This window comes from Mesoplodon bidens (genome assembly GCF_964165515.1).
Source record: "Mesoplodon bidens genome assembly, chromosome: 4".
In the NCBI taxonomy this organism is placed as follows: domain Eukaryota; kingdom Metazoa; phylum Chordata; class Mammalia; order Artiodactyla; family Ziphiidae; genus Mesoplodon; species Mesoplodon bidens.
Window position 1 is genome coordinate 61,893,689 of NC_138160.1, and position 18,771 is coordinate 61,912,459.

General features: G+C 40.4%; 1 protein-coding gene across 1 annotated transcript in view; it reads left to right on the plus strand.

Annotated features, from left to right (window-relative positions):
* IQGAP2 (IQ motif containing GTPase activating protein 2) overlaps positions 1–16,677 on the plus strand; it is a 293,435-nt gene extending 276,758 nt beyond the window's left edge. The window contains exons 31-36 of the mRNA XM_081233018.1: positions 4,025–4,112; positions 6,053–6,265; positions 8,304–8,464; positions 10,039–10,176; positions 11,244–11,352; positions 15,633–16,677. Coding sequence (XP_081089144.1) covers positions 4,025–4,112; positions 6,053–6,265; positions 8,304–8,464; positions 10,039–10,176; positions 11,244–11,352; positions 15,633–15,746 — 823 coding nt within the window. The 3' untranslated portion in view covers positions 15,747–16,677. The remainder of the gene's footprint in view (positions 1–4,024; positions 4,113–6,052; positions 6,266–8,303; positions 8,465–10,038; positions 10,177–11,243; positions 11,353–15,632) is intronic.
* Positions 16,678–18,771: the final 2,094 nt, after the last annotated feature.

Here is an 18,771-nt window from a genome sequence, read left to right on the forward strand (position 1 = left end):
CAGTGGTTAAGAATCCGCCTGCCAATGCAGGGGACACGGGTTCGAGCCCTGGTCCGGGAAGATCCCACATGCCGTGGAGCAAATAAGCCCGTGTGCCACAACTACTGAGCCTGCGCTCTAGAGCCCGCGAGCCACAACTACTGAAGCCTGCGAGCCACAGCTACTGGAGCCCGCATGCCTAGAGCCCGTGCTCTGCAACAAGCGAAGCCACTGCAATGAGAAGCCCGTGCACCACAAAGAAGAGTAGTCCCCACTTGCCGCAACTAGAGAAAGCCCGCGCACAGCAACAAAGACCCAATGCAGCCAAAAATAATAAATAAACTAAAAAAAAAGAAAAGAAAATCTCATTATAACTTATGATTCAACTTATAGTATGTGATCCTTTTGGCCTTTATTAAGCTTGCTTTTCTATGAAAGTATGTGTGTAAGTAGACGGCATTATAGATGGCTTTTATTCATACTTAGCTGCCTGAGTGCTTAAGTCGTCATCTCTTAAGAATTTTTTTCCTATCACATAATTCAGTTTAGGCACCTATCATCCCAGTTGCAAGATTTTCTTGCTTTTAGTCCAAGCTGGTCTGAGCAGTAAATGGCTAAGGAGATATTCGAGGTCTGGTGATAAAAATGTATAATCATGTTATTAGAATTTTAAACAATTGGAAATATATATATATATTTGTGTGTGTGTGTGTGTGGTACACGGGCCTCTCACTGCTGTGGCCTCTCCCGTTGCGGAGCACAGGCTCCAGACGCGCAGGCTCAGCAGCCATGGCTCACGGGCCCAGCCGCTCCGCGGCATGTGGGATCTTCCCGGACCGGGGCACGAACCCGTGTCCCCTGCATCGGCAGGCGGACTCTCAACCACTGCGCCACCAGGGAAGCCCTGGAAATATTTTTTAGCTTCCACAAACACCAATTCCTTTTCAACCTTGGGCACACTGTAAGGCAGATGGCAGAGGGGGAGGCTCAGGAATGGTCCTGGTCAGAATGTGATAACAGACACCCTTTGAGTACAATGGCCAAACCTGAGGGACCACACCAGTTTACAAGCACCAGGCGGTCTCATTCATTGGCCATGGGATTTGAGCAGAGCTATGATGAAGAAACTCCCTGGTGTATTTCTTTTTTTCTTAACTTTCCTAATTCAGGGAGGGTGGCAGAGTTTGGCCAGCCTGTCTTACCTATTATATGAACAGCCATGGGGCCAAAACTTGAACCAGTTGATTTATGCTGGTCAGACCATATCTAGACTATTGTGTTTGCATTAAGGTGGGGGAGGGGACATGTCTTAAAGTCATTGGCAAACTGAAATGTGGGCAGGACTGGAAACTCTCTTTAACTCCTATTGTGAAGAGGTTTCAGGAACTGAGGGGTTTCACTTGGAAAAAAGAGAAGAGGGGATGGAGACACAATTCTGGCACTCTGCAGGTTGATGAGGGGCTGATGATGAGGAAGGGGAAATCGACTTGTTTCCTGCAACTCTAGAAAATAGGATGTGACCTTCTATAACGATTGAACCTCTTAGGTCTTAGCTGACTCATTTGTAAAATCAGGGATTGGACTGTTGCCCAAGGTCCCCCTCAGTGCTGATGTCCTGTGATTCACTGGGTCCAGTGAGTGGGCCGTACTGGAAGGCAGGCCTCTCAGAGTGGGCTTCCCATTTAAGAATGGGCTGTTCCAGTGCTATGCTCGCCAAAAGAGATTAAACGTCAGCCACACAGTTACTTTAAGATTTTCTGGAAGTCACATTTTTAAAAGAAACAGGTGAAATTAATTCTAATGTATTTATTTACCCCAATGTATCCCAAATGTTGTCATTTCAATATGGAATCAGTGTAAAAAAATTGTTAATGATACATGGTACTTTCCTTTTTTTATACTGAGCCTTCCAATTCTGGTGTGTGTTTTGCCCTTAATGCTTATCTCAGTTTGAACCAGCCATGTCTCAAGTGCCCACTGGCCACCTACTGACCAGTGGATGCCATCTTGGGCAACACAGCTTTAGTGACCATGGGAGTGCTGACCACATGTCAGACCCTAGAGAGAGGCTTTACATGCATCTTTCATTCAGTCCTGAGAGATTCCCATTACCTAAATGGAAAAAAAAAAAAAAAAAAAAGAAACCCACTCTAGGGACTTTATAATTTGCACAAGTCCACACACCTAGTAAGCAACAGGAACCCTGATTCAACCTTAGATCTGTCTAACTCAGTGCTCTTAACCATTAGGCATGCCACAGGGTGAGGTACTGAATTCCCTGTCATGAAACTGGATGGTTATTTACATGTAAGATGTCTGGGGTAGAACTTTGGCAGTGGGTTCCAGCGGAGGCCTGACATAAAGTAGAATTTCAAGAGAAAGGCTGTGTGAGCAGTTTGTCCTCCAGCCACTCCTGAACAAATAAACATTCTTTGTCCCTAACAGGGCATACTTGAGTGACCTTGGTCATTTTGGTCATCAGATAGCGTCTCTAAAGAGTCGAGCTGGGAGTTTCCTGGAAGCATATATCGTCAGTCATTCCTAGAATATTAGTTCAAATAAGAGACAGTCACTGTATTTACATTTGTTAAAATCACCCAGAGCTTTTATTTTTAACTCGATGTTCCAGCTTAATGCATTTATAATGATGATTGGAGGAGGGAGATGTGTGGGACAGAAACGATAGATACTTGGCTCTCTAAGCCTCAGGAACAGGGCCGTCTCCCACGTGGCTGTAATGAGCTGTGTGCCCACCTCTGACTCTTGGGGGAGCATTTCTCTGTGCATTCCCAGACAGCCTGTAAATCCCCAGCAGCGAAGGGTCATGGGCCAGAGGAAATGGTTGTGATCATTCTTCTCATACAGACCTGAAATAAATCAGAAAGGAGAAAAAGAATGGTTACAGATGGTTTATTGGATTTTATCCTGTTTGCAAAAATAATATATCTGGAATTCTCTTTGAAAGTTTCTTTCCTCTTGTCCTTTGGGAGCAGTCACCCCAATGCTTCAAAACATAAGCAATGTTTTATTTTCATTTTCCAATTTTCATGCCATGTGAACATTTTCTGCTGTAGTTGAGGAAGAAGTTCATCATCCAGTGATAACATGTAATGCCTTGGAAAGAACTGAGGTTCAACGCAATGAGACTGAAACTTCAGAGGTTGTTGGTTAGACCTGTTTGTAATTTAAGGCAACTTCTGTTTATGTTCCCCCCCCCACTTTTTTTTTTTTTGAAGGGACTCAATGTCCAATAATGTTCCCGCTTATGTAAAAGGGAGCACACTTGACCATTTGCCTTTTATGTTAAAATCTTTTTACATAGTTCCATAACCTGATCTTTAATTAGTAAAGGGTGGCTGATTACCCTAAAGAACACATATGAAAAAAAATAGATGGTTTTAGCACTAACAGAGGGGTTTTCCAGCTCTTGTTACCGAGCAGCTCTTCAGTTCTCTTCCACCCGATGGGTTCGTCCCAAACACCCATCCTCCTGGCTGCTGTGTCATCCAGCAACCAAAGCCTCCACAGCCCACACAGGACTTGGGCTCCCACTGGCCTTCACAGTGTTTCATAACCTTCTCAGAGCAGGAAAGCCAACAGCTTCTCTGGCTCCTAAAGGCTTATGATGTTTTCAACAGGCTCAGAAGTTTAAATGTTACTAAAGTTACGAAAGGGGGACCTTTCCTACACCCTCCACAGTCACGGGCCAAATTATCCTTCCTTCTCGTCAAAAAGTAGTCTCAGTCTAAAAAAGAAGAACAGGTACTTAGATAAGGAATCTTATGACATACTTGTGCCCATGATACTGACACTATAATCTGACAACATCAAGCATATAAAACCCAGACTTTGATTATGAAGCATTCACAAACTTTGGGGAGCCTTAAAGCAGACGTGGTGAAGTTCTGTGAGATGGCTTTATTTTAAGGGATTCTCTTTGAGGCTTCATCTCTGTAGGTGCTCGTTCACTCCCTTGGGAGACGCAGATTTTTGTGCATTAGGACTGCTGTCTGAAAGCCTGTCTCTCCTTTCTATATTTTGTAAGGACCAAAAAGCTGATCATTGATGTGATCCGGAACCAACCAGGGAGCACACTGTCAGAAATCTTAGAGACACCAGCAAGTACAAAACAGGTAATTGGCCTCAAAGTGTAAAATAATAAGTACCTTTGATATGAATTGATTTTGTTAACAAATCTTTGTGCCACATGTTTACTGTTATCTCAGAGAAACTGTATCTGACACGGTTTGGAAGTAAGGAATTCAACCGAGTTCAGCTATATGTAAAATCCATGGAATATCAATGTAATGAAATAGAAAAATGCAGCACTGAATTTATGCTGAATAATTTTGTCCTAGACTAGGAAGATAGTTCTGGGTCTTTCAAAGCCTCTGAATGTTCATTGTAAACTTTGAACAGTGAGTGTAGGAAACAAAGGAAAAGAAGAATGGACTACTTAAAAATGAAGACTGTATTCATTGCAGTGGATGGGCAGATAAGTCACTTAAGAGATTGTTCTGGTCGACAGGATATAGAAAAATACCTTTCATATTTTATGTTTTTGCTAACTTGAAGAAATGAAGAAATGTCCCACACATTAAAACTGTTTTCCAAATGCTTCGGAAGCAAACGTCTTGAGTCCATTAGGTCAGAGCACCATTATCCTGGTGTAAATAACTAAAGTTTATTAAACTTTAATAACAATCTTGCAATAATCTTTTTATCAGCTTCCTTGAAAGTGCATCATTATTTAGTTCGTTCTGAATTAATTTCAATGACATTGCTTTAGTTTCAATAATTGCCACTCCCTAAACAAACGCTAAAAAAATTATCTATTTAGTTACTCTTAGCTGGGCTACATGTAATTTCCTGAATCATTCTTAATTTAATTAGTTGCCAAGAAATCATTCTGTCACAGTTTTTAATAAAAGTATATATATATATATATATATATATATATATATATATATATAATGTCAAGTTATCTGATGTTAATGTGTGAATATTTTTAAACAAGGTGGGTAGAATATTTTACTAACTGAGTATGAGAATTTTAATTCTTAATGAATATTTTATTTTTCCCCAAATGTAGCTTAATCACTAAGAGTGCAGACTTCCGAGATCAAGTATAGCTCTGTAACTCCTAGCTCTGTAACTCTAGGCACTTAGAAATATTTCCATGCCTTGATTTCCTCAACTGCAAAAAGGGAATAATAATAATAGTACCCAATTCAGGAATAACTCAGTTAAAACATGTTAAGTGGGTAGAATAATATCTGATACATATTAAGTTCTCAACAATATTGGCTGCTACTGTTACTGTTTACTGCTGACCTGGTTTACTGTTACTGTGTCCATAAAGTTGATCTGTCATTTATATTCTTAGACTTTGTCTACAGTGTCAATCAGTTGTCTGGCACTGTGACATGGGAAGATCACCAGTCTCTTGTTATTACTGGTTTTTTGAACAAACTATCCAAACTGTCTTGATTCATTTATTTACTTATCATTTATTTGGAAACTATTTTGTGCTAGAATACTCTTAATTTCCTTTGGTTCAAAGAAACCCTGCAGGTTTTTCAGAGTCGGAGGTTTGAGAATGATTCCCTTACCAGAACAAAGCCTTTACAGCTTATGAATCTCTGTAAATATGGCTGATGTTAGAGTTTAGTTCAGGGTTCTCATGGCCACGTTTTAATGGATAATGTAGTTTTAGTTTCCTCATCTGGACTCTCCTATCCAAAACTGATATCTTTCCATCCAGAGAATTATAAAGTATCAGTTATCCCTGATAATATGTCCATTACTAAGGTAACTTGTCATCTTAGCAATAAAGTAGCTATTTAGAATTTCGCTCAAAGTAGGCCTGCCACCACTGCTATGTTTCTCAGAAAAACAAAGTAATTACTTCCCAAAGACCTACTTCAAAACCCATGAAGAACGTATTGTAATTCTGTCTCTGGACCTTGGCTCGAGGACCTCTTTCATTTTGATATTAACTTGCCTTGTACAGCTTCTGAATCTGAGATTAGGGCATCAGAGATAAATCAACATCTTGATATTCCCTTTCCAGGAGTTAGATCATGCCGCAGACATGGTGAACCGTGCAGTTTTAGATTCCAGGACTCCCGAAGACATGAAGCATAGCCAGGCTATGGTTGAAGATGCACAGCTGCCCCTTGAGCAGAAGAAGAGGAAAATCCAGAGGAATCTTCGGACATTGGAACAGACTGGACACGTGTCATCCAAAAATAAATACCAAGACATTCTCAATGAGATTGCCAAGGTTGTTGGAAAGAGTATTCTTTCTCCTTTGCTTAGCAGACATGTGTTAATCATTGGTCACACACATGCTGGGACTCTGAGGTGACATGAGGAATTCATAGTTATACACATATGGTTCCTGTCCTCCTCAATATTACAGATTTTTTAGGTTTCAGAGAAGTTGATGACTTTTCATAGAGAATAATCACAACTCCCCCAAGTCATTAGAAGAGTTGAAACACACCAGCCATAAATGCTTAGGAAATGTAATAGACAAGTTTCATCTATTGCTTTAAACAATACCTACTAGTTTTAAAAGTGACCCTTGGGCCTCCCTGGTGGCGCAGTGGTTGAGAGTCCGCCTGCCGATGCAGGGGATACGGGTTCGTGCCCCGGTCTGGGAGGATCCCATATGCCGCGGAGCGGCTGGGCCCGTGGCGCGGCTGGGCCCGTGAGCCATGGCCACTGAGCCTGCGCATCCGGAGCCTGTGCTCCGCAACGGGAGAGGACACAACAGTGAGAGGCCCGCGTACCGCAAAAAGAAAAAAAAAAAAAAAGTGACCCTTTTAGGAGAGTTCTCTCTTGAGTTGTTAGTTGTCATATAACCCAGTTGCCCATGGGACCTGCCACTGAGATGGTACCTCTGTGTCCCTGAGAATTTTCCTCTAAGCAGTTTAGCCTGAATGCAGTTCAGACTTAAAAGTTAGTTTCTGTTTTCTCCTCCTGTATTTTGACAGTTGAGAAACTTCCTGAGAAAAGGATATCAAATTAGTGCAAGGAAACATCACAGGAAAAGGCTAGATCTGTTTGCCAAAGATAAGGAAGTATATATTTTGGGTTAAAAAAAATTTTTTTTTCATTCTTTTTATCCAAACATGCAAATTAAAATGGGTCTGGAGGTTAAGGACAGTTACATGATCAGAAAAAAATAAATTTTCTTAACTTCTCGGAGGGAAATGCGCTCAGCTTCATTCTTCCACAGAAAGTTATGGTCAGTTTTGGCAGTAGGCTTATTCCTCCCAGCCTGAGTGACTCAAGGGAAGTAACGTTTTTTTCTATAGCTCTGGGGTGGAAAAGATATCTCTTAGGGAATGTGTAGTAGAGAAATTGATGCTTTTGTCTGGAAAAAGAAAAAAGCTATCATGAAGGCATCCCCCCAAAGATTCTACTTAATGAAGAATTTTTACTTAAGAAGGATGTCTTTGTCTGTCTTTGGATTCCTAGAGGAATGTTTTTTAACTGTCCACAAAGGAAAACTAATATTAAACAGGCACCATTTTCTTAAATGAAACATTTTTTTAATTTACCAATTAGAATTACAAAAAAAAAGAATTGTGTGTCTGTAAGTTTAAATATAACATATCTCTTATAAGCTGTAAGCAGCTTGGTCAACTTTATGTTCTAGGAACTCTATTTAAATCCAAGTAATAGTTATCCATGTTGAATTTTTTCAATGAGCCTTGAGACCCCAGTTGTTTTTGCAAATCTTGAGAAATATTTTTCAGATTAAAAAGTGTTTTGTTTTTTTAATTTCTAAAATAGGGGATTCTCTGGCAGTCCAGTGGTTAGGCATTCTGCACTTTCATTGCCGAGGGCCCAGGTTTGATCCCTGGTTGGGAAACTGAGATTCCCACAAGCCGTATGGGGCTGCCAAAAAAAAAAAAAAGAAAATGAACGTAATGATGAAATGTAACCCTTTTCAGGGTAAAGTATTCTTCAAAGTAGAATGTTTAAACTATTCTGAAGAAATTTTCTCCTGCTAAAGTCTTCCTTGTGCCCTTTTAAAAACACTATTTCTCCTTGTACGATTAATCTCAAATTGCTTCTCTGCTTTTCCATCCACCTTAGCACCTCTCTTAAAATGAAATACAGACACTCCCAGATCTAAAGGAAAAGGGGAACACTTTGGTGTTGAGGGTTTAAAATGAGGTGACTAAAGTAAACTCCAGCAGTCACAAATAGTGATTTAGTACTAGATACTCCTCTTGTCCCAAATGGGCAATATCATAAAGCAAACTCCTGCTTAAATTTCATACCATGGCCTTTCCTTGTTATTTTAGGATATTCGAAATCAAAGAATCCATCGTCAGCTTCGAAAAGCTGAATTGGAAAAACTTCAACAGACCCTGAATGCACTTAACAAGAAGGCAGCATTTTATGAAGAGCAAATTAACTATTACGACACCTACATAAAGACTTGTTTAGACAACTTAAAGAGAAAGTAAGTTGAAGTCATATATTCTTTTGTAATGTCATGATATATATGGGGTATCCAGTCTTTTCCAATCCTGGGCTGTCGGGTTGGGTGTGGTAGCAAACTTTTGCTTTATTATATAACCAAAAGCTAGAATCTCAATTTTATGGTTTGCCACTGTGAGCTAAGAAGTCAGGAGTGAATTTAGAAACATGTTAGTTCTCTGTTAACATTGGCATTAAAGTAGTTTACCCTGTTGTGTTTCAAACAAGTAGCTTTAAACACTTGGGGAAGCACTTTCATTATTCCTTCTTTTTTAGTCAAAGGTGTGTTTTAAACACTATTATTAAAAAAAAAAAGAAAAAGCTACCCTTGGGGATGTTAACAATAAACAGTTTCTATATACTTGAAAATGTTAGGTAACACCAGGTATTTGCTATTGCACAGCACAGCTTAATGATTTTAAATTACTTGTTTTAAAAATTACTTACACAAAAGACAAAATTTGTCAGTTCTCTATTATCCATTAGCATACATATCATAGATTTTTTTTTCACAATATAGCTACTTTTAATGAGTATTCTTTGCTCATAATTACTCTTATCAATAGACTAAGGTCAATACTAATCAAATTTTAATTACCCATTTAAATACATAATTCAGTATTTTTATGTAACCCTTGTAGTGTCAAATTGACACTAGGAAATGGTGCTATATGGAAAAATCAATTGCATTAATCATAGATTTGATGAAGGAATATAACCAAATTTAAATCTCATTTATCTGTGCTGCACTAGTTCTGAATTTTAATTCATTTGCTTGCAGCCTGTAAATTACCTTTATGCTATTCCTGGGAGGAAAAAAGTTGGTAAAGCTAATATTTAGTAGAAATAAGCTTGTCAGGGGTTTTCTTTACGTATTTATTGCAACTCCGACAAGGCATTTTACAACCTCTGCAGTCAGGTGAGCTAGATTGGGATTCTCTCTTACATTGTGTGATCTTGAACCAGTCCAGTGATCTCTGAAGCCTCAATTTTCTCATCTTTAAGAGGGAATTGGGAGTACCAGCCTTACAAGTGTTGTTATGGGAGCTAAATGAAATGATACAGAAGAAAGGAATTTATTTCAAAACACTATGGCAAGGTTAATTTTGTAAATGTGAGGCAGTATTTAGAAAGCACTTGGAACAGGGATGGCCACGTACTATTTGTTAAATCAATTAAAGCACTCCTAGTGATACCTTTCTTTAGGAGTGTGTACGCAGTTTATGTTATGACACCTAAGCTGCTTGTGAAATGACTTAATCGAGCCACATGGTTCAGTATGCCTGAGACAGCAAAGTACAAGTTTTATGAAACATATTAGTCTGTAATTCAAACTTGAGTCGCATCGAAAATAGCTTTTCCTTAAACAGTTCAGTAGTGAGATTGCACTGCACCGGGAAGGTTGTCGCCGACTATCACACAATATAAAGTTGCCCAAGTTCCATATAGTGGGGGCCAGGTGTGGACAGTGGTGTGCCCTCTGTGCTGGTGATTGCACGGCCAGGAACGTCTGAGTTTGCCATCTTCACGACGGATGGTCTGTTCTTGTTTTGTCAGAAATACTCGGAGATCAATTAAACTTGATGGAAAAGGAGAACCCAAAGGGACAAAGCGAGCGAAGCCGGTGAGGTACACCGCAGCAAAGCTGCATGAGAAGGGTGTCCTCCTGGGCGTAGACGATCTTCAGATAAACCAGTGAGTGGCACCGAAAATCTGCACAAAGCACACCCGCCCTCTAATCCCTCCCATCAAATCTGACTCCCACTCAGTTTCCTGTGGCCTTTGAAGGAGGCTTCACTTGGTCTGTCAGGGCTTCCCCTTGCTTACAGATGACAGGAGAAAACACATGTATTGTAATCTCTAGTCTTCCCATAAGGCCTGGAGCATCTGGTGTTGCTGGTCAGACTAAGTGCTGACCGAGTGATTGTACTTCCCGTGGCTTAGCCAGCATGTTGGGATTTGCCAGCCTCGCCTCTCCCTCCAAAAGAACTGAGTCATGGCAGTGAGAAAGAAAAGCTGCCTTTTGGTCTTGCTCAGTGAGAGTTGTTTACAGTTGCAAAACGGTACCTCTCCGATTTGAAAGCCACGGACTGTGTGCTGATGCCTGGGTCAGAGCCACTCCAGCAGTGTGCTACTACTGTGTGTATTTGAGGTGGAGGAGAAACCCTCCTCTGAGCCCCACACCAGGCACTAAATGGGTTCGCCATTTTAAAAGGACTGTAAGTCCTGTGCTCCATCCCTCCCTTTTCCGTTGGAGGAAGCCAGACTCACTGCGTGTACTCCTCTGTAACTCCGGCCTCCTCCAAGGCCTGGCTTCTCTTGCATTTATCCCATCCAACCTTCTCTTGACGGAGACCAACTCAGAGAAAATGCTTCTTCCCCTTTGAAGTTGCTGTAAAACTAATCGTCTAAAATGCTCAACTGGCCTGTCAGCAGTATAAGTCAACATTTATAGTTCTGTGAATCTCACATAATTTCAACTGTATATGATGCTGTTTAAGAGCAAGGACAATATTTTGCATTTCTTTTGGAACAAAGCACCTACTTCAGTGCTCTGTGGGCTGCAGATCTCAACACGAGCCATCAAACCTATTTCCAGGGAGCCAAACTGGGGACTGATGGTGGGAGATTTGGGGTAACTTCCTTAGAATTTTCCCAGCAGGCTGTTCACTAGGAATGGTAACTTAGGAGTCCATTAATTTGTTTCAGCTTTAAGCGTATATTTGCAGTTCCACATGTGTGAATGGTCCTTTCTCCACTAGGTTTAAAAATGTTACATTTGATATCTCATCTACTGAAGATGTGGGCATCTTCGATGTCAGATCAAAATTCCTGGGTGTTGAGATGGAAAAGGTGCAGCTCAATATTCAGGTAAGCTGGGATTCCTGCAGATTGGGGTGAGTTTTATAGTGGGGGTCCTTCTTGGCTTCCCTGGCCTGCATTCTTTTTTTTTTTTTTTTTTAATTTATTTTTATTTGGCTGCATTGGGTCTTCGTTGCTGCGCGCGGGCTTTCTCTAGTTGCGGTGAGCGGGGGCTACTCTTTGTTGCAGTGTGCAGGCTTCTCATTGCGGTGGCTTTTCTTGCTGCAGAGCATGGACTCTAGGCGTTCAGGCTTCAGTAGTTGTGGCACATGGGCTCAGTACTTGTGGCTCACAGGCCCTAGAGCACAGTTGTGGCACACGACGTTAGTTGCTCCGCGGCATGTGGCATCTTCCCGCACCAGGACTCGAACCCATGTCCCCTGCGTTGGCAGGCAGATTCTTAACCACTGTGCCACCAGGGAAGCCCCTGGCTTGCATTCTTCATGACAACAATGAAATTTAACAGGAGAACCGTGCCAGCCTTATTTGCCAGTATTACTTTAAGTGTTGATGATTTTTTTAAAGCTATGATTTTCCAAATTATTGGAACTTAAACTGCTTTTAAATGGTAAACCATAGCAGTGAGTTTTTCTAAGCTATGTTTTCATTTTGAAGCTTAGAGAAAAGAATAGTATATGTAAAAGTATTCAGAGCTATTAAGTAAAGGTTGGAAAGTTTCCTTTTCTTAGGAAATTGCATTTCTTCCTAAGATAGCATATACCCAGGGTTGGAACTTTCTGGATCTCATTTCTCCTTCTTCCCTTTCTCCTTCCTAGAATTATTTTTGCATCAGTTTCTTAAATTTCTTTGTTAACTATTTGGGATCACAAGAAAGAAAGACATTGTGCAAAACAGATATCTGTAAATAGAAAAATGGTGTTTGTAGTCAGAATTACTGCTATTTTCTCATAAGAACCACATTTAAGCCAAATATACTTGAGCAGAAACTGAGAAAACAGTTTACGTGCCACCAAAAAAAAGGAGGGAGGGTGCAAGTAAATGTTTATCTACTCCCAAGTTAATCCTTGCACAGAATCAATTTAGAGATGTGATTGAGTTTTCTTTTTTGATATGATTGAGTTTTTAAATGGAAATAACACCTATTTACCTGGGCCCCCAACTACTTGTAAAACTGTTCCCAGGTATTCTGCATGTATCTACATGGAACATCATGATAAGCCACTGGGAATGGTGTAAGTTCCAGCCTCACTGCCTCCCTAGCCTGTGGCTGAGATCAGTGCAGTTACACCTCCACCCCTAACCCATGGGATAAAATACCAGGGCCCTTCTTTTCTGTGTAGCATTCCTTATAAGCCTAAAAAAAAAAGAGAGAGAGCTAAATGGGTTTTATAAAGACACTGAGATAATGGAGTAAATTAGAGTTAAAAGAGAAAATTGAAGATATTATGTAATTATGAAAAGTATACTTAACGGTATTATTTTCTTGTTTATTTTAACTGTCACTAAATGTATCCATCTAAAAATTTAACTGAAAGTCTTGAGTTACTCTGTGGAATACTTAGATAAATATGGGAAGAGAAAAGAGTGTGCTTGTGGTGATATGCCTTGGTTAGTGATTCTTCTGTAGCAAAAACATATCATGTGATTGCCAAGAAGGAAATGATCCAAGCCCAATAAACAGCAACTGAACAACAGATGAATCACAAGTGACCAGGAGACACCTGTTTAGAGAGGCCTCAGGAATTCCACAGGGCTTCCTTTTAACACTATGCAAACACCAAGCTTCACTTGCTCCTTTGTTAAAAGTTTCATAGTAGGATTAGCTGTTCACACCATTCATTTAGACACACAATTGTAAAATGTTACTCCTTAGCTGTATGCAGGTGGCTCTTATGCTCCAGATTTTTTTCAGTCATTGACATATCATCAGGACCAGCTACATAATTTGCAGGGCTCAGTGCAAAATGAAAATGCAGAGCCCCTTACTCGAAATTGGTGAGAATTTCAAGATGATGACAGCAGAGCATTAAACTAAGTGCAGGGCCCTTCTTCTAATCATGGGACCATGCACAGGTCGAATGCCCACAGAGCCAGCCCTGCATATAATAGCTGTCAGACATAAAGTCAGACTTATCTTTTCACACAATTTATGGCTTTCAGACAGTCCTAATATGAAGCAAATTACCAAAGAGAAATGTGACGGCCAGGTCTTTAGTGTGAGCCAAGGACTTTGTTTCTAAGAGGACAAAAAGGGAGATTTCTTCTAACATTATGCTTCTAGGTTTTCTTCAGGCCACTCTTTGCTCAGTTCCTGAAGATGATATCCTAATTATATCCTGTAGCCATATACATAACAGGAAGGTGTGAGTTACGTGAAGATGTGCTGCTTATATAAATAATGGCCAGTGTTTATGGAGGGCTGCAGTCTCGGTATTCTTCCTTTCCCAGATGAAGAACTGGGATTCAGAGAGCATGTTACGGAAGGGCCGCTGGGATCCAAACTCTTCATCTCTCTACACTACTGCCTCTCTCACAGGATTCCAGTTGTTCCTGACCAGACACGAGTGGCTTACAAAGTGTTTGCAGACTTCTTGATCTCATATGCCCAGTAACACGCCTATGGGGTTGGCAGTGTCAGCCCCAATTTACACACAAGGAAACAGAACCTCAGAGAAGTTATATGATGTTGCAAGGTTGTAAGATAGCAAATAGTGGAGATAAGACTAAAATCTGGTCTTTCAACCGCAGGTGCAATCAGAGTTCCTCTGTTCCCCATGGGGGACCCAGCTAATTCCCCTCCATACATGATTCCTCCTCAATTGAACCATATTGGCTTCATTCTTTTCCAAGAGTCTTTGACAGATGTTGCCTTTCCCAAAGGAAAAGTGAATCTCCACTACGCTTTAATAGGCAAAACCATTCTTGATGAAAGAACTTCACTTCCCTGTGGAATTTCCATCCCAGAAGCATATCTAAATAATGGAGGGGTTTAGTTGAGTGCAGTTGGAGATAATTGAGAAAGTAGAGCAGGAAGCTGGCAAGAGCCCAAGTTCTCTCAAAGAAGACTCCAACTTCTGCAGGTGGCCTTGCTTGTTATAGACACAAGGCATTATCATCGAGAAGCAAGAAATTTCCAGAGCTAGAAACAGGAAAATGCGACCTGGGTATGAGTCTAGGGCAGTTCAGGAATGATATCTTCTATCTGGGAAGCCCCCCTGTCCTGTGTTGTTGTAAAATGTTACTGCTTAGTCTCATGCATTTGGCTGGTGTGAGCCAGTTATTAATTTATAAACAAAGGAAATTTTATTAATTTTTCTTTGTTTATACAGCAGCAATGAAACAGAATGATAAACTTACTTGAGAATGAGGAACAGAATACAGGAACAGAAGTAGTCTAGATCGGAAGGAGTTGCTTTGTACACTGGTCTCCAAATTTCAATCTCATAGTTTTCCTCAGTAAATAGATCATTTCTCCGTATTTCTCTATATTTATTTATTTATAAAGTATACATGCTCTTGGCACTTTACTCAAAATCTACTTTATAAAATACATGGAAAATGTACATGCTTAAGAAATGAGGAAAAAATAAAAATAGGAGTTCTAATATTCTTTTTCATCCACTTTAGAAAACCCTGGCTCTTCTAAAGGATATACCTCATCTTGCTGTAACATTTGTGTCTTGAGTTTTTCAATTATAATTAAATTTTTAATTATATGTCTAATATTAACGGTAATGGTTTTCTCTCATAAAGTCCTTATCAATTCTAAAAATCTGTTTTCTTTCATCAAGGTGAGTGATTCTCAAACTATGGCACCCAGACCAACCATATCATCATCCCTTGGGAACTTGTTAAAATGCCAGTTCTTGGGACCCACCCCAGAGATCCAGAATCAGAGATTCCTGGGGGTAGGGCCCAGCAATCTGTTTTAACTGGCCTGTGTTTTTTTTTTTTGTTTTTTTTGTTTGCGGTATGCGGGCCTCTCACTGTTGGGGCCTCTCCCGTTGCGGAACACAGGCTCCGGACGCGCAGGCTCAGCGGCCATGGCTCACGGGCCCAGCCGCTCTGCGGCATGTGGGATCTTCCCGGACCGGGGCACGAACCCCTGCCCCCTGCATCGGCAGGCGGACGTTCAACCACTGCGCCATCAGGGAAGCCCTGGCCTGTGTTTTTAAACCAGGTGATTCTAATTCACACTGAAGTATAAGAATCCCCACCGAGGTCCTTAGGTCAACCGAATCTTATTGTTGTCAACAGTCTTCTAGAATGTGTTTTAAATGTGGGAAATGTCAAATTGGAGATGTGATTGATGTTCCTTACAATTTCAGGATTTACTTCAGATGCAGTATGAAGGAGTAGCTGTGATGAAAATGTTTGATAAGGTTAAAGTGAATGTAAACCTTCTCATATACCTGCTGAACAAGAAATTCTATGGGAAGTGAAGTGCCTGAAGAAATCTCATGGATTCTGTATCATCTGGATTAGGAAGTGAATCTGTTTAGTATTTTTGTTTTTAAACATGATTGAAATCACTGCTTATAAACGTGTGATTTTTTTTTAAAGACCAAAACTGTTGCGAAGAATGTACCCATGTGCCTTTTTGATAATCCGATACTGCAGTAGAATGATACACAAAATGAATTAACGTAAACACTGCCACATTATACTGTGGTGCAGGTACTCTGATTTAAAACTTTGGATATTCTGTGATTTGTTTTAAAGTAGGGAGAAAATAACTTTAGCTGATTAGGGACAAATGTGTAAACCTATTTTCCTATAAAATTTTTTTTAAATGTCCCATTTGAATACTGTAAGTCTTCATAGGTTTTTTTTTTTTTTTTTTTTTGATCTGTGGAGAAATGGAACCTGAATTATTTGTAATGAGTTATTTAGAGAGATACTTGGTTCTAAGCCCCACCTTCTGGGAGTTATCGATTTTAAAGAAAACTTTTGTGCAATTCAAAGTGAAGTTTTTATAAGTAATTGAAAGTGACCGTACAATAACACTTTCTGTATAAAAGTATATATTTTATGTGATTTATTCCTGGTAAATGAAGTGCACTACTGCCTCATGGTAGAGACTCTTGGACCCAGAGCCTCTCAGTGACTAAGGAACAAGGTGGATAGAGATCATAGGCCTCACCCCACCTCCACCCCTCACAATTTATTTGAATATTTCAATTGTGCCTCTCAATTTTTTGTAATGCAATAAAATCAGTATCTGGATGGTTTTTAAATGTATTCTTTGAAAATTGTTTTATGTAAAATAAATATTACTGAATTACATTAATTTGACTTCTGTCTGAATAACTCCAAATCATTTAGTGGGTAGGAGAAGGTTCTTAGTGGGACTTTTGGGGAAAAGAAGTACAGTTGACCCTTGAACAACATGGGTTTGATCTGTATGGGTCTACTTACACATGAATTTTTTTCAATAAATAACTGTAAAAAAAACATGAATTTCTTTTCCACATCTTTTTATTTTTGATATCTGGCATTAATAATATGTATAAGATCTACAGTGTTTTATATCATATAAGACAGTATTAATGTAGGTACTGGCAGATTTGTTTTATAAACAGATGACATGAACTTACAGTATTGATAAATACAGTGCAGTACTGTAAATGTATTCTTATGATTTTCTTAATAACCTTTTCTTTTCTGTAGCTTACTTTATTGTAAGAATACAGTACATAGTACATATAACATACAAAATATATGTTAAGAGTTTGTTATTGGTTAAGACTTTAGGTCAACAGTAAGCTATTAGTAGTTAAGTTTTAGGAGAGTCAAAAGTTACAATCAGGACTTCCCTGGTGGCGTGGTGGTTAAGAATCCACCTGCCAGTGCAGGGGACACGGGTTCTAGCCCTGGTCGGGGAAGATCCCACATGCTGCGGAGCAACTAAGCCCATGCTCTGCAGCAAGAGAAGCCACCGCAGTGAGAAGCCTGCACACTGCAACGAAGAGTAGCCCCCGCTCGCCGCAACTAGAGAAAGCCCGTGCGCAGCAAGGAAGACCCAACACAGCCAAAAATAAATAAAAAATAAATTCTTTAAAAAAAAATTATACTCAGATTTTTGACTGTGTGTGTGGGGTGGCACTTCTAACCCTCACACTGTTTAAGGGTCAACATCTACAGCTATGCCACTAGCGTATAGTTTATGGGGAGGAAAAGTAATTTTCCCTCTACCCTTCTAAGTTCTTGGCTGAGACCTCCCCCCCCCATAATAAAAGATAGATTAACAGGAGAAAAACAGAGGTTTAATAACACATATACCTCCTATATACATGGGAGACACACAGGAACTATCTGCCTAACTATACCCTCACTTACTGTGCTTTGCCTGCTCACCCAAATGGCCCAGGCCACCACCTTATTAAATACCATCTCCAGCTAAAGGCAAAAGACGATGGGGGGAGCAGTTAGGGGAGGTAATCAGGCAAAGCAGAGTAAATGCGGGTATAGTTATGCCGATTTCAGTCTCTGCCTTTTCCACTGATAAGAGTTTCTAGAGATTTAGTCACTCTTCTCTTCCTTGTTCAGAGAAGGAAACACGCTTAACGAATGGAGATTTCCCTTATAAACGTACATGTCTTTTAAAAGAGTGTAACTTTACTTGGTTTTCAGAGCTTCTATATCTGCTGTTTTTCAAAAATAACCAGCTCAAAGTAATCCTTCTACCAGAGAGGCATGTTGTGGGGATGGCAAATTTTCCCCTTCAAGAGTGAGCTGCTGGGACCAAGAGATCCAAAACCCTGTGGCTGACACAAGGTAGAAGTCTGTTTTCTCAAAGGTAGGTGAGCAATCCCACAAGTTACCAGGGATCCAAGCTGGCCAGTTGGCTCTGTCCTTGTCACTGATTCCTGGCTGGCAGGAAGGGGGAAAGAAGTCCGGGGCAAGTCGTTTTGTTTCAAGCTCCATATGTTATTTCTGCTTACAGTCCTTTGGTCAAAACTTAGGTCCATGGGGCTTCCCTGGTGGCACAGTGGTTAAGAATCCATCTGCCAATGGGACACGGGTTCAAGCCCTGGTCCAGGAAGATCCCACATGCCGCCGAGCAACTAAGACCGTGTGCCACAACTGCTAAGCCTGTGCTCTAGAGCCCATGAGCCACAACTGCTGAGCCCATGTGCCACAACTACTGAAGCCCACACGCCTAGAGGCCGTTCTCCTCAACAAGAGAAGCCACTGCAGTGAGAAGCCCATGCACCGCAAAGAAGAGTAGCCCCCGCTCGCCACAACTAGAGAAAGCCCACGCACAGCAACGAAGACCCAACACAGCCAAAAATAAAATACGTAAATTAAAAAAAAAAAAAACGTAGTTACATGGCCATGACTAGCTTCAAGAGAGGCTGGGAAGTAAAGTTCCTAGCTAAGTCATGCGCCCAATTAAAACCCAGGGGTAGAGAGGGAGGTGGTTCTATTTGTAAAGAAAGGGAACAGTGATACCTGGGGACCAAT